At 41.0% G+C, this 16,400-nt stretch overlaps 1 protein-coding gene across 4 annotated transcripts; it reads right to left on the bottom strand.

The window, feature by feature from the left end:
• Window positions 1–5,272: 5,272 nt before the first annotated feature.
• On the bottom strand, window positions 5,273–16,161 carry LOC137866088 (tropomyosin alpha-1 chain-like). 4 transcript variants are annotated; one of them, XM_068701749.1, is made up of 9 exons: window positions 15,808–16,161; window positions 13,384–13,509; window positions 8,048–8,181; window positions 7,270–7,387; window positions 7,110–7,180; window positions 6,915–6,990; window positions 6,450–6,512; window positions 6,301–6,370; window positions 5,273–5,619 (listed from the first exon to the last, which is right to left on the bottom strand). In XM_068701749.1, the coding sequence occupies exons 1-9, from the start codon at window positions 15,919–15,921 to the stop codon at window positions 5,537–5,539; spliced, it is 855 nt and encodes a 284-aa protein (XP_068557850.1). In that variant the 5' UTR covers window positions 15,922–16,161; the 3' UTR covers window positions 5,273–5,536. The 4 variants fall into 4 exon arrangements, with proteins under 4 accessions (XP_068557850.1, XP_068557852.1, XP_068557851.1 ...); XM_068701750.1 differs by lacking the exon at window positions 5,273–5,619 and adding an exon at window positions 5,850–6,085; XM_068701751.1 differs by lacking the exons at window positions 13,384–13,509; window positions 15,808–16,161 and adding an exon at window positions 9,473–9,866.
• Between the last annotated feature and the right edge of the window lie 239 nt (window positions 16,162–16,400).

The raw sequence follows: 16,400 nt of genomic DNA, 5'->3' as shown, positions 1-16,400 counted from the left end.
AACAACCAGAGGCCCACTGCTATTGATAGGGAAAGTTTTGTTTTACATAATAGAATTGTTAGGCTGGCCACGCAAGCCGACACAGAGATTAGGTGCTAACCAACCAAAAGATGACGCACTTTTCCAAAAGTGCGTCATCTTTGACTAACTCTTAGCCAAGTCGGTTTGTAGGTAGTGAAAAGGTTTCTGGACATGTACATTCCACCCTGTAGCCAGCAGGGGGCAGGGTGGCGCTTTACTTTGCTTTAGGCAGGCGTTAATTACGACCATAACGTCGTTGTTTTCCTCATTCTAGCTAGCTTAAGTAACCAGCAAATAGATTTCTGTAAAGATAGATTAATGTGTGTGTAACGGTGCACCGTGCTTTACGAGCACGGTGTGTCGTGCTCGTAAAGATGGCGCCGTGGTAAACTTTGCTCTTAATATCAACTTCATGTCCATCAAGAATTTTATTTTTGACTCAGTGAACATTTCACTTGTAATATTTTGCTATTGTGTAAAACTGTTAAAATGTTTAGGTAGGTTAACAAACGTTGAAGCACTTTGAACATAAGAGAAAGATAAAGTTAAACTGTAAACTCATGCACTGAATGGCCTTATACTGATACTAGCAGTAAGCTAGGTTTGCTAACAAGCTGCATCCTTCACTGTCACACTGGGAATATTTTAGCCTTTGTATTGGTTTGATTGTCACTTACTGCACTGACCACATGTTCCCACAATACAAAACAAAGATTTTAACCTCTCACGCCTTCTGCACTGCAGGTTACTCAGTCAAATAACATGTTTTTTTTCTTATTGGCTCATTTAATTTTGTGACCCCACCAGTATCCTAACATGCCACAACCTTCTCAGCTGTGTCTTTTCTCTGTGTAATTGTCAAACGGTCCTGAAATGCAAAACACATGCATAATATACACAAAATATATATGCATGTGTATGTGCAGAGATAGTTAAGTGACATGTGGAAAAGACTCTTGCAGCCATTCAGATCAGAGGTCAGATGTCAGCATGTCCCAAACGAACAACGTGTTCATGTGTTCTGCTTTTTGTCAGTTTATTGCTGCTTTACATTCAGATGGCATGTGGTCAACAATAGGCTCCACGCTGTTGTGTGCTGAGACTATTTATCACAAACTGGTTCAACTCAGTTGTCGGCACAGTTAATAATGGATAAATACAATTTCTGCTTTTTACATTTTTTTTTGTCATTTCAGAGGTCAGTTTTTGTCACAATTACTTTTAATGATGAAGGGAAATTCAACTGTGCCAAAGTATTTTTACAGGTGAGGTCTGATGAGGTGTAGTTTTATGTTTGGGCAGTTTGAAGAGGCCAGATTGGGAAATGCAAATTGACCTACAGTAAAGTAACAGGCTAGTAACTGTCTGTGTCAGGGGTGTTCAGAAAATATCAGTACACTTTAGCATTGCATGTTTACTTTTGTATATAGCTTAGTGATACTGGATTGATTCTCAAAAATACTACATTTTTGATTAATAGTTGACATGCAAAGATTCATGGCAGACAGGGGCTCAAAAGTAATAATATGATGTTGGATGCTACAGGCACTGTGACAAACGCAAACACAGATCCCACTGCAGATCTAATTGGGTGGAAAAGTAAACTTTTTTCTCTCCGATTTGATGCATCTGTTTCTAGGTCCAGTGTTTAGTATTATCTTTCTCTTTCTAAAGATCTTGAGACCAACAGGATATAATAGAGAAGCGGCACAGGTTAGCTGGTTAAAAAACAGATCTCCTTTGATATTTCTCTTGATTTCTACTGTTTTCTTTTGCGCATTGTAATTTTATGGATCAGCTTAATATTCCCTGACTTTGGAGGTTATTTTACAATGCTTCTTTTGGTTGCTGGACACCAAGTTTCAGTGTCTTTGTTTTACATTATGCACATGATGATTCAATGTGTATAGATTAGATTTAATCACATCGCATCAGAGCTGGGTGTACTCGTGAAACGTAATGTTTATCTTCTCATCGTCTGTTATGAACTTCAAGGAGAGAAATAACCCTCAGGTTTTTAATTCCTCAGGTATTCAAGCTTCTTTCAAGAACATATGCAAATACACATGAGACAATGGCCAATGAAAATGCCCAGTGTGGATCGTTTCGTACAAACATTCAGAACGGAACTGTTAATGGAGCACAGTGGTCCAGCATTGCAGGTGGTGAGTTTAATAATTGAACATTATTCCTCAGTAACAGTGTCTGAAATATAAATGAGATGTCAGATGAAGCCACTAGGGGTCGCTGTAAGACCAGTCACGATTGAGGAGGAACCTCTGAGAGGTGGAGGGTGAAAGATCAGCACGGTTTCTCATAGACTTCTGGGTAAAGCAGTTTTGTTTTTGTCTCTCTATCACGCATGCAAGACTTCAACTATCTTCACAGCAACTGTTTTGAGGTGACTGTGGAGCTGGGTTGTGATTAATTCCCAACTGAAGAGGAATTGTTTACCAGCTGGGAAGAAAACCACAAGGCTTTAATCACATTTATGGAAACGGTAAGAACATGATTATGGTTCAGTTTTTCAGTCTTCTTGTTTTTGTTGATATTGTGATCTTTGGCTTCGACATGCTCCGATCCAGTACCAATGTGTTGGATCTATCCCCCCCCCAACTTCTAAACACATCACTTCTTAACTACAGTGTAAGTGGAGGCTATGAGCTACTATGTAGTGACGTCAGCTCCTAACAATGGGACTTGTCCTGTGAGAATGCACTTTGAATTACAGAATGATACCTGCTGGCAAAAAAACGACCAGACGCAGCTGATTAAAGGTGTCACCACTGAATTTTAATGACATATTCACGACAAGCATTACATGAAGACATGCAGACTAGCACACAAGCATCGGGCAGTGGCAGACAACAGCATCAGGCAGTACAACCACAGAACAAGAGAAGTATACTACAAGCAGTAAGACAAACATGCACAGGATAACAGTAAACAGCAGTCAAAGGTTAGGGAATATTAACGGGTTGGGAAACAGCAGAGTATATCAGCCAGAAAATATCTGTGTTGTGTTGTTCCTCAGGCCCATGGAGGTATCAAAGGAATCGTTAAAGATGAGAAGGGACACGCTGTCACAGGTGCACGAATATCAGTCAGAGGAATACGGCATGACATTACCACAGGTATTTAATATCAGCTGCCAACAAGATGCACCATTTTTCACAGATGAATTAGCCAAAACTATGACATTTAGATCTGTTTCCAAGTTTTTGTGGCCAACATGACACAATTTGTTCTATCAAGGGGCCCTCCAGCCATTTATTACCATCTTCCATAAAGTTATGGGATTTTGACAGATCAATATTGGGGCACTTGCAAGTTGTAAACATCTCTACCATCCATCCTATTTGACATGAATGCTGCACCAGACCCTCGCTGCCTGGTGAACACCCGTGTCTGGCAAATTCAGATTCAGATTCAACTTTATTGTCATTGTACAGAGTACAGGTACTAGTACAACGAAAAGCAGTTTAGCATCTGACCAGAGATGCAAAAAGAAGCAGTAAGGTGCAGTGGAATGTGCTAAATAACAGATGAATACAGATGAAAACAGTATAGATACAGATACATTATGAAAAGAAAAATAACAATATGAGTAATATAACAATATTGACTGTATAAACAGTATGAACAGTGGATATAAAATGCAAGGTATTATATAAGTATATGGGGGGGGGGGGCAGCGCTTGAGGTGGACGTTCTCGATGGCAGGGAGTGGAGTACCGGTGATGCGTTGGGCAGTTTTTACCACCCTCTGCAGTGCTTTCCGGTCTGAGACAGAGTAGCTGCCATACCAAACTGTGATGCAGCTTGTAAGGATGCTCTCGATGGTGCAGCAGTAGAAGTTCACCTGGATCTTCTAGTGGGGCAGGATACATGTTGGTCAAATTTGGGGAGTACAGACTTCAGGTTGGAGTAATTGAAGTCACCCGCAACAACCCCCAGTTTATAGCACTGGCTTTCCCTGTGATGACTGTAGAGTAAAATTAGTGGAGTGCCCCTTCAAATATGTCCCACTCAAATACAAGCATGTAAGTCCAAACACTCAGCCTCCTTTTCCCTGCCCAGCTGAAAACGGAGACTACTGGCGCCTCCTCACCCCTGGCATCCACGTCATTTGAGCCTCAAACGCAAGGAGAGGGCAGAGAAGCCCTGGTGGTGGAACTACTTTGTCCTGCCGGGGGGCCCTGCACCGGCCTGGCTGCTCAAACACTATTAGAGAAGAAGAATATCTCTTTCTACCGTAAACACACAAAACAAGCAATCGTGTAATGAATGTGTAGCTTTTTATTGATGTCACACTGCAGAAATGTGTAAAAGCTAGCTGGCTGGCCTTCATGTTACCTTTGAGCCTTTTACCTACAAGTGCTCTGTTTGGTCCCAACATTACTTTAGTTAATACAAGAATGTAAAGAAGTACAGGATCTTTATTAATGACAATAGAGAAACGAACGTTACTTCCACCCTTAACTGCAGAATTCCAGTAAGTAGACGGAGCCACTGAGACAGATCTTTGGCGTGTTGTAGAACAGACAGAAATACAGTTTCAACGTCACATCACCAAAAACCGTACCTAGAGTTGCGACAAACGTCGAGTTGAAGGCGTCTTCTGAAACCCTATAGAGGACACAGGTCTTCCCGACACCAGAGTCGCCGATTAACAGATAAGCATACATAATATATTTATACATAATACTCAGTAGCGGGCCATTTTAGATAAGTAGCCTACTTCTGATATTTTATTCATGATAATCCTTGACTTTTACTTAAAATTGGGACTGCACTACATAGTGGTGTTGCATTTTAGGAGGCACTGTTGCCATCATTTTTCTTTTTTTGGCAAAAAAATCCCAATACAAGGTCTATTTTAGTTGCCGTTTTCTGAGTTTTCAATCATGTCGCATGGACCTTCTTCAGTCGATGAAGTTGCACAGTTGCCATGGAGAGAGTTTAGTTATTGTTTAGTATTTATTACTCCTTTATACCCTTCTGTGTGTGGTGCTTGTGTGAAACAATGTCAGAATCAGTGACATTATTGTTGTGGGACCAAAGGCCCTGCAGCTAAGCCATATCTCCAGATTTGTATTTGATGAATCCTCTGTCTTAGCAGAGCACAAATAAAACACTGTGCATGTCAGCACATGTAAACTGAAAGGAGAGGTAGTTTATGGCTCTGTTTTGAAATGACACACATGCAGAACTGTGCATACATAAACATAGTCTACATAACACATAAAACTCAGTTCATCATCAGTTTTATTTGTGCTCAGATTTCGGTCTACAACACAATTTCCAGAACCAAAACTGATAAGCATATGGACCCAAAACCATTTTTAAAAAAGGAAAAGAAACAATAAGAACCATAAATATATAAAAGGGGTACATGTGTGTGTTAACATCCAGGATTAAGAGTGAAAATTACAGAGAATGGATGGCATGTAGAAAATATCTTTTGCAAAACAAGCGTTTGCTTTTTTATTTGCTTGATGTTCTTCTTGGCATTTTACAAGCTATTCAGCTCCTGCAGTGTTTGGTCCAGGACTTGATGCATTCCTACATTTTGCTCTTTTTCTTTCGATAGGCTCTCTGAAATAAAAAGTAACAGCAGATATAAAATGCAATTAACATTAATTGATCATATAAGAGCAATGGGTGATCTATATCATGGTTAGAGCAGAAATACCAAAAGAAACACACTTGTGTACAATACGTTAACCTACAAATCTGACCTTTTCATAACGGCCCAAAAAATATATAAACTATTGCAGCTTCAGAGTGATGAAAAGCAGGCAGAACTCAAATGACAGAAGACAGAATAAAAGAGATAATATCTTTATTGAGCTTTAGTTTAATGCAAAAGGAGCAAGGGGCAGTGAGAGCGAAGGGGGAGGAAAAGAAAAGACAAGTGCTTCCAATCGGACGAGGGGAGACAAAGAGAAAGTGGAAATATCATGAGCTAATTGCAAGGTTTACAAGGTGTTCATATCATTGAGGGCATGATCCAGCTCCTCGCTGATAGCCTTGTATTTCAGCTTCTGAGTATACAGTTCGTCTGCAGATCAAAGGGCAGAGAGAGGGAGCAGGTGGAGGAGGTTCAGAGGAGAAGGCAGAATTGTGCAGACCATGATGGGAAATCAGGAGGAAAAAGAGAAATCAAAGATTAAGAATAAGAAGATTAAGAACGTTAAAGTTTGGAACAAAGGTTGAATAAAGAAACAGTGGATCACTGAAGGATTGAAAAGATAAAAGGATTCAAATGAAGTGTACCTTCTAAGTCATCTATGGTCTTTTCCAGCTTAGCCACGGACCTCTCTGCAAATTCAGCGCGGGTTTCCGCCTTTGAAAAGACAACACACATGGTAACCATCCCAACACTGCTTTCCTCAGACAATATAGTATAGTAGGCATGAACTTACCTCCTTAAGTCTGTCACTCAGGACTTTAATCTCCTCCTCATATTTGTCTTCTTTCTCAGAGTACTATAGAGACAGAGATATAATAGATGACGGAAATTATCTCACAGCCAAAACAATAAATATAGCAATGTTATCATAAAGGAAAATTCTTCATTCTGCCTTTTTGTGCTCAATATCTATGTCGTAAACATCATGGATATACATGTTACAAGACATTTGTCTCTTTTTTCAGAATGTCAGATGAGAGTTCTACAGTTTTGAAGCTCATCGTGAACAGAATATGGATATGTAGGCAGCTGAACTGAGTGGGTAAGACTTCCTCAGCTTTATAAAATGTGATAATACATCAAGATGCTCTGCTGAGTGGTCGCACTGAGCCACTCCGTTGATTGTGAATGTGTGAAGTTGTTCAAACAGCAGGCTGACAATGCACCACCAAACTGCTGAGAGATTAACAACACTTACCTTATCAGACTGAGCCTCTAGCGACTTCAGGTTGTTGGTGACGTTCTTCAGCTCTTCTTCCAGGTCAGCACACTTGCTGTATGAATAGAGGAAACACATTTGCATTTTCTGAATATGTCTGATGTTGACCTGTTATCTGATAACAACTGAATGACATCTGCAAGCATTCATGTATCTTCTTCAATTTGTGCTTACAGTTCTGCAATTTCTGCCCTCTCTTCTGCTCTCTCCAGCTCACCCTCGAGGATTACCAGTTTACGGGCAACCTGATATCAAAAAAGATGTTAAATCACAGTTACGCAGAAACGTATCTGAAAACCGAAAGTCAGCTGAAATATGATCTCCGTGCCCATACCTCCTCGTATTTGCGGTCCGCCTCCTCAGCGATGTGTTTCGCTTCTTTGAGTTGCATCTCCTGGATCTCCATCTTCTCCTCATCTTTCATTGCTCTGTTCTCAATCACCTTCATGCCTCTGAAGATCAGAAAAGACAGACGGCCTTTAGTTAAACACAAATTGACTTCCTCTGACTATATGTTCATGCGTTTGTGGTTTTGAGTATCAACATTATTCGGATGCTTGGAGTCTGTTCTGCACCTTATGCTGGCATGCTCTCCATGAAGCTACAAATGAGCTCACTGGACATACTAAACTGACAAAAAACAACAACAACAACAACAACAACAACAACTACCAAAAGTCCTGATGGGAAAAAAATAAATAAAATAATATTAATAATAAATATATATGTATATATGAACAGGCTCTTGTCCTGTACTTTCTTTTGTATCTGTGTATATTTTTAATTTATATTGATAGTTTAGCTTCCTTATATTTCGCTCTAATTTTATATTTTTTGTATCTTAATCTGGTCTGTTTCTTGTGCATCTAACACCTAATTTCACTCCTGGAGATCTTATTTTATCTTATATTGCCAGAACTAATAGCTCTGCCACTTTGTCCACAACTAAAATGTATCACCTACTCATCCCACTGCTCCAAAAAATATGACAACATGGGCAATTTTTGGGACCCTCAAAGCTATGAGATGATCATTTTCCAACTTTGCAGCTGATGGTGTGTCTAAAATGTTTGTGGTTAATACACTATGACTGAGGTCTGTGTGGATTTCACCTTTCACTCTCATCTGCAGCCTTCTCAGCCTCCTCCAGTTTCTGCAGGGCTGTGGCCAGTCGCTCCTGAGCGCGGTCCAGCTCCTCCTCCACCAGCTGGATCCTGCGGTTCAAAGATGCCACATCGCCCTCCGCCTACAACACACACACACACACACACACACACACACACACACACACACACACACACACACACACACACACACACACACACACACACACACACCCACACACACACACACACACACACACAGAGAGAGGTCAGAGGTCAGCCAGGAAACAAGCTGCTGCCACAAAAGGAAGCATCCTGTTGAGGATGGCCAAAGCTGCACATTGGAAACTAGCTATGTGGAGTATAATATTGGTTTTGAGTGTTTTGTCTTAATAGCACTGCAGTAACGGTTAGGTGTAATCAGTTTAGGTATACTCAATTTTTGCAGTCAAATGGTCTCAATATTATGAGCTGTATTTTGATAGTTGTTTAATTATGTATATTTATTCTTTGGAACCGATCAATACTTTCTAGGTATGCATATAACCTCGGTTTCCTTTTTCCAGCAAGTCAGATTTCTTCCATGTAAATCAATTTCACTCACAACAACCATTCTGGACTTTGAAGCTTGACCAGACACTTTGAAAACTGCTGATACAGAGAGCGACAAGAGTGGCAGATTTAACCCTGTCATATCCGAAGTGGCACAGCTGGTCTGACTGTTTGTAATGTTAAACCATTGATGTTTGAGGGGACAACAGATTGCTTCTTCTGGGCCTGTTTCCTGTGGGACTGATATCACAGATAACCACCTCTGCTCTCTTCTTCCTGTGCAGTAACTGAGTAGGTGGAGGAGGGATTATAGTCAGCTCCTGATTTCAGATATATGTCAAATGATATTCAGGCAAAACGCTCATAGGGCGAGCAGGACACAGATTACTAGAAACAAATAATTTAGGTGTTGCTTTTTTACATAATTTTGGTGAAAATTCCAGCTTTTAAAAACGTCATAAGACTGCCACACCTTAATATTAAAACAACACGCTGGCGGTTGATGCAATAGTCAGCCGAGTGCTCTCGTTGCAATTGTAGGTGTTTGAGAGGATCTAGGGCGGGTTTAAGTTAGATAACGTAGCCGAACAAAAGTCTGAGAAGGAATGTCGATACCATGATGCCCCAACTTCCCATAAACCTCTAAAACGACCAAATCGACACATTACAGGATTAAATCGACAAACTTACTATAATACGCAGGAAAACGTTAACATTCTTGGAGTGTTACGCGAGTATCGATGTCACTACCTGCAGTCCAACACTGACAGTTTGCGTGTGAATTATTTACAATATGCAGTAAACATGTTCAACTGGTATGAGAGCAGTAAATATAAAGTAAAGAAATGCGACTGAAGTTGGATAAATGATTAATTATCTCACTTTTTCGCGCAGTTCCCGTTCAGTGTCCAACTCCCTTTGTACTGCCAGTGCACGGTCTTCTGCCTCATCAACTTGGAGCTGGAGAGATTGGATTTTCTTCCTCACCACCTCCATAACCTCGATTACTTTGTTTTCTCAACAACAACAAAAAGGAGCCCAGATAATGTAGCGGTCTAGATCGACTTGCTGCGTCCTTAAAAGTTATTGATTTGCGTAAAAGTCGTAGGCTCCGATGGAAAACTTTTTTTATCTCGGGCAGGAAGTCAAGGACGTGTAGGGTTGGGATGGGGAAAGAAAAAAAAGGGGTTGGGAGTTTTCAGGAAATTTATGGCGAGATCCTCCAATCCTGTGAGGAAGCCTGTCTCAGATGACATCACAGGATTTAGGAGGGGAAGGCGCTGCTCGTTTCCTCCACAAAAGAGGTGTGTAAAGTCAATGCGCGAGTCTGTCTATCGTGGACTTATATGGCAAATGTAAGGTGTTGCTTAGGCTGCGTGTTTCTGCTCCGCTTAGAAGGAGGGAGGGCACAGAGGAAGTTACCTCATCTGATTCAGAGATATGAATCATATCTAACGTGAATCATAACACACGGATATAAGTGCCTGTGTGTCTGTGAGGGAGGGAGAAAAGATAAGACAAGTTCAAGCTTGAGTGGGTGATATACGCGAGTTGTAAAATTGTTGTTGAGTTGTGAAAATCAAAGGTCTAAAGATTTACTCCTGGAAGGGGAGGAGGGAGGATCAGTGGTGGGCCGGTTATAATGCAGCTCAACGGGGGTTGTTGACCTGCAGCAGCTTGGAATGTAAATGAGTTTGTTTGCCAACATGACCCGCAGCCATCGGGTGGCGACACATTCCTTCAGCGCCCCCTTCGGTCACCTCCTCGTCTTCCTTACTTTTCAGTGCAAAACTCGGTTTTATTTTCTCTGTCTGTCCTTGTATGACATGTATGTGTATTATCAGCACCGTGAAATACATTAGAAGAAGTAGTAGTGGACTGACATACAATAAGCAGATCAGCGGGCATCCGATGGGTCACCTGAGACAGAAATAATTTGCATTCTTGTAGTCTGACCTTTAACCTTGGTGTTACTGCTTTCACTAGTTTTAGATTCACAGTGAAGGCTACTTTCATTTGATGGTATGTATTCAATTGTTTCAACTGAAACATAAATTGATCATCCGAAAATTCATCATTCAATTCAGTCAGGATTTCGTTTAGCCCACAGCACTGAAACAGCTTTGCTCAGGTTGACGAATGACCTGCTGATGACAGCCGATGCAGGATCACCCTCACTCCTCATCCTCCTGGACCTGACTGCTGCATTTGACACAGTGGATCACACTATCCTCCTAGAGCGCCTCCACACCACCATTGGACTATCAGACTCTGCACTCAAGTAGTTTCAGGCCTACCTTTCTGGCAGAACTGAATATGTTTCACTGGGAAGATGCAAGTCCAGACTGCTCCCTGTCTCCTGTGGTGTTCCACAAGGGTCGGTCCTCGGCCCCATCCTCTTCATTACTTACATGTTCCCCCTCGGTCGTGTCATCAGCAGACATAGGATGTCTTTCCACTGTTATGCTGACGACACACAACTCTACATCAAAACTGCCCCAAGTCCCTCTGCAGCCATGTCATGTCTCACCGCCTGTCTTAGGGCGATAAAGGCATGGATGAGCAACAACTTTCTCCAGTAAAAACAGTAGCAAAACCGAAGCCCTCCTTGTTGGCACTCCACACCAGGTTCAGTCATCCTCCATAACTCATCTCACCTTCGACGGTCAGGTCATCCCCCTCTCCTCCACAGTCACTAATCTGGGAGTTAGGTTTGACCCTCACCTGACCTTTAATGACCATATACAACACCTGTGCAAAACCTCCTTTTATCATCTCAAAAACATCTCCAAACTCCGCCCCTCTTTAACCCTGTCAGATGCAGAGAAGCTCGTCCACGCCTTTATCTCCTCAAGACTGGACTACTGTAACTCACTCTTCACTGGGATCACTGGCAAGAACATCCAGAAGCTGCAATACATCCAAAACAGCGCTGCCAGGATCCTGATGAGAGTCCGGAAATATGAGCACATAACAACCATTCTACACTCACAACACTGGCTCCCTGTCTCATTCCGGATTGACTACAAAGTCCTACTACTCACACATAAATGCATGAATGGACATGCACCTCCCTACCTACAAGTACTCCCCATACCTCCACCCGCACCCTCAGATCTTCAAACAGCTCGCGCCTCGGGGTCCCCAACACCAAGCTCCACACCACGGGCGACCGGGCCTTTAGCTCGGCAGCGCCGCGCCTATGGAACAGTCAACCTGACCACCTAAGGGCAACGCAGACACTGGACTCTTTTAAGACTGGCCTAAAAACCTTTTTATTCAGGAAGGCGTTTCTGACCTTGTGTTAAATCACTGTCAGCGATTTATTTTGTGTTTCTGTTCATTTACTGTTTTCTATTATGCTTATGTTTACTACTTTTTTATTATAGTTTGTTTTAACTACGTTTTAACTATGTTTTTACTATGTACTGGCTCTGTGGCACTCTGAGATTCCCTGAATGAAAAGTGTGTTACAAATAAAATGCATTGTTATTATTATTATTTACTATTTTGACAGTGGATTAATAATTTTACTAATTTTTCAACTGAAATGCCAAACATTTGCTGGTTCCAGTTTCTCAGCTGTGAGAACTTTCTGCTTTTTAAATAAAATATATATTTTATGTAAAAGTTTTTTGGTTTTGGACTGCTGGTAAGACAAAAGAAAACATGTGGGGCTTTAATAAATGGTGATTGAGTGAACCTGGTAGAATTGTTTTTCATTATTTTCCGCCATTTTATAGATCGAACGATTAACTGAGATGACAATAATCAAGAAAATTTGTGGATAATGAAAATAATCTCTAATCTTATTGTTGCTCCCCGATAATGCATCATCCTAAAAATGTGAAAAACTAGACGGTAAAAGAAGGTAATTTAATCAGATATCGTCTCTCTAAGGTAACTGAGATATTGTTGTTAAAGAAAGATCATGTTAAATAGATGCTCTTTGAAGGCAAATGATTATTCACCATTGTTGCTGATAAGGTATGTACTGTAAGGGCCAGACAGAGCAGAGTGTCATAACTCCCCCCCCCCAAAAAAAAGGCCAGAGCATTGATTTCATTAGACACTGCAGTATGGAGTTCTCTGTTTGCTTAAGCAGCATTCCTGGGATTCCTGGTCGGCTACAGGCCGGCCAAGTTGTGTCTGTGCTTGAGAAAAGGCTCTTACAGACCTCACAAAGACACCAACAACTCAGTGATTCTCTATGTTCTCTATTCTCTATGAACACTATGTGGGGTAGAAGATAATTAGTAGTTTTGTGTAAATTGTTTCCAACGTACATCCTGTAATTCAAGGCAAACCTTTGGTGTGACTTGACTGTATTTTTTTTTCCCTTTGTTTTGTTGAAATCATAGAAGCCAAGGGATCTGCAGATTGTGCTCTTTGTTACAAATAAACAAATAACTTTTAAAGCAGTTTTTGATTATTATATTTTCTGAGCGTCACTCTGCTGCTAGTTTCATCACTCAAGAAACAACCAAACTATTAAGGCGAGTCCAGACATGGCCTTTTTCAGGGAGTGTAAGCAGTGGAGGCAACACTTAGACTGAGTGTATAACACTCTTAATTCAATGCTTTTTTTATAATAAATTTTCATAGAGAAGAACATCTGTCTGCAAATTTTTAATGTGTCTCTTTTAGTGGTCTTTTTCCAATCCTGGAGTGATATTTAGTTTAGCCTGTCTGAAAGAGTGGTAATCAATATGTTATAAAAATAAAACTCAGAAGTTGTGGCGTTCCACTGCAATGTGGATAATGTGTTTCAGATGGCGTCGTGGTTAACTTGCATCTCCGGCCTTCTTCTCCGACAGTTCCAGTTTCTCCTGAGCATCCTTCAGGGCCTCCGAGTACTTGTCAAGCTCATCCTCTGTTCCCTTCAGCTTCTTCTGCATAGCGAGCAGCTCATCCTCCAGCTGGAAGAAGGCAAACGTGACAGAGTCAGAAAGGATACAGCAAAACCAAACCAAGTAAGTCTGAATAAAACACTGCTTTGTACAATCCATGATTGCTTTGATGTAATGACTGGGAGGGAGTGCTCATTCGGTGAGATTTTTAGATTAAACCCACTTAAGTAGATCTTTTAAATTCCCAGAAGCACTCTGATGTCAGGACATGACTAGTGCCAACCTCTGCTCTATGTAGGAACAGCAATGCTTTGAGCTAAATGCTAATATCATAATATGCTAACATACTCACAAGGATGATGGTAACATGTTGATGTCTAGCAGGTATAATGTTTACAATGTTAATCATCTAAGTTTAGTGTGTTAGCATGCTAACATTTGCTGATTAGCAGTAAACAACAAGTATGGTTTAAGCTGATGGGAATGTCAGTTTTTGATCATAAACCAAAGCATTGAACAAATTTACATTTTAGGCAGAAGATGGCCCTAGATGAAAAGTCAGAGGACCACCAATGTCATCAGTATTCATCCCCTAGGAACCATGAATGTCTGAACACCATTTAATTGCAATCCACCCTGATAGTTGTTTAAATATTGCATACCGGATCAACGTGTATTTATAATCTACAGAAGCAGCTGTCAAACATTTTCATCAGGGCTAATTCTTTGGGAGAAAGTAGCTCCAATGTAAACCCTTTGTGAAGTCTGTGGATTATCAATTATCAAGTATGCATTGCTTCTGAAAAGGCACATTGCTGCTGAATTGCTGCCAGAGACTGTTTGTGATGTATGTTAAGAGTGAGTATTGCTTTTGGCCTCTGATATTCATGCCATCGTGCCAAGAATAGCAAAGAAAGCATCTCTTAGCACTGCTTGAATCAATGCCATAAAAAAAACTAAATAACTATGCATATAGTCTTCTAGGGTTTCATGCTGACTGTTCCTTGATGTGGAAGACATGATGGGGGTCCATATGTGCAGTGCCATAGACAACTGTCACTCCTTGGGTGTGATTAGGGCATTAGAGACCAGAGAGAAGATTCTTTCCACTTGCTTCAATGTAGAACCAGTTTTGTCTGTGCCTTTCCAACTCCCTGCTCTCCAGCATTCCTGTCGTACCGCCGCGATGACGACACCACGTCTCACTGGGCAATAAGCAGTAGTAGTGAAGTAGCCTCAAATGTCATATTACATCTCCAGATTATTGTGTCAAGTGGTACAAGTATCATTAAGTTAGCCCTGGACATATCAAACTCTGTAAGGTTCTTACACTGCAGCACCGAATATGGATGTGCAGATATTTGTGCAGGAATTTGTGAGGTTGCTGTTGATAACTTGTAGACTTAATTTCAGATAAGAATGCTGGCTAATGAAGTACTCTCCTGGTTAAGAGTCAGAGCAACAGCTGCTATGGGTTGTTTAAACTCCTGCAGCACCACTTCTGGTAGCTTCAAGTAATCCCTCTGGTTCACTGTGGATGTGGATAGCAGTCGTCACTCTGCCATTCTGTTTGTGCGTCCCTGTTGACATCCTCCACCTTCGTCTGCCCACCAAGAGACAAGACTCAGGGGCTCAGTATCAGCTGCTCTCTGTAATTCAGCATTTGGTGCTTTGGGAAATACTTGACATTTTATGTTAAGCCCCTCTGCAGTCTGCACAAGTGGTTTGCTATTTATTCATGTATTTATTTATTTACGACCAGACCATAAAAAACAACAATATTTTAAGCTTATATGTGAATAGCAAATTTATCACATTAGGCTGTTTTCACAAAATAATCAAAAATAAAGCTGGTTTATCAGTGAATGAAAGAGACTGAAAATACTTCAGAAGGAAATAATTTAAATACACATGAACCTATTTCCAACTTTGTTACAATACGGTTTATATATTCTTACCACTCTAGATGGAGCTGTATAATTAGAAAAATAGTTTAAATCAATAACGTAATAATATTTTTTGATATTGATGTATATCATCATATGGAAAATGTACACACAATTACGTATATGATAATGAAGTTATGGAGTACATCACAAAAAAACTTCAATAACTAATTTAGTAACTTTTTAATTACAGTTTGCTTAGATTAATCAATTTGGACAATTATAACCACATCATTGCAGTAGCTCTCTATACTTCTTGTATTTATTTCTTCAAGTACACTGTGTGGGATCAATAAAGTTGATCTCATCTTGAAAGTCAATATATTATGATATCTAATTATTGCCCAACTGTCAACAATGAGTGTTAAACAAGAGCACACACTGCTCTGTCAGTCCGTCACCTCCACCAGCCTTGTCTCACCAGCTTGCATTTATCCTCCGCCGCCTTCTTGTCGGACTCGGCCTGTTCTGCCCTGTCGATGGCGGTCTCCTTGTCCAACTTCATCATCTGCATCTTCTTCTTGATGGCGTCCATGGTGATAGTTGAGTCTCAGTGTCCCGCAGGCTTCGGAGGAATAAAAAAAGGTTTTTATTGCTTTAGGTGAAAAGCTGTTGCAGATGTTCAGAGGAAGACGCCTCACAAGAGCCCGCACAAGGTTGACGGGAAAGAGCAACCAGCAGATGCAGAGAGGAGGAGAGAGACAGAGGGAGCTCAGAGCGAGAGGGCAGAGAGGAGGATGCAAACTGAGAGTCGGCGGAGCTCTATGCGACTTAAACTTAACTGGAGGTTTGGAGACAGCCCCAGTCTCTAGTGACAGCCCTTTCCCACTGTTTACCCCTTTCGCCACTCCCCTACGTTGGCTACTCTAGAACTGTGCCCCCCTCCCTCATATTAACTTCACCTCTTGAAGGCTCTTTGGAGGAGCAACATGGTGTAAATCTCCTTATTTGGTTCATGTTCCCTTTGTTTTGAACAGGACAGGAGAGAAACAGCAGATAAGAAGAAAGAAAATT

This window comes from Cebidichthys violaceus, unplaced genomic scaffold (genome assembly GCF_023349555.1).
Source record: "Cebidichthys violaceus isolate CVI_PGR_0920_01 unplaced genomic scaffold, fCebVio1.0.p SCAF_8, whole genome shotgun sequence".
Lineage (NCBI taxonomy): Eukaryota > Metazoa > Chordata > Actinopteri > Perciformes > Stichaeidae > Cebidichthys > Cebidichthys violaceus.
Note: the sequence above shows the minus strand (reverse complement) of the source record. Positions and strands in the feature narration are given on the sequence as shown.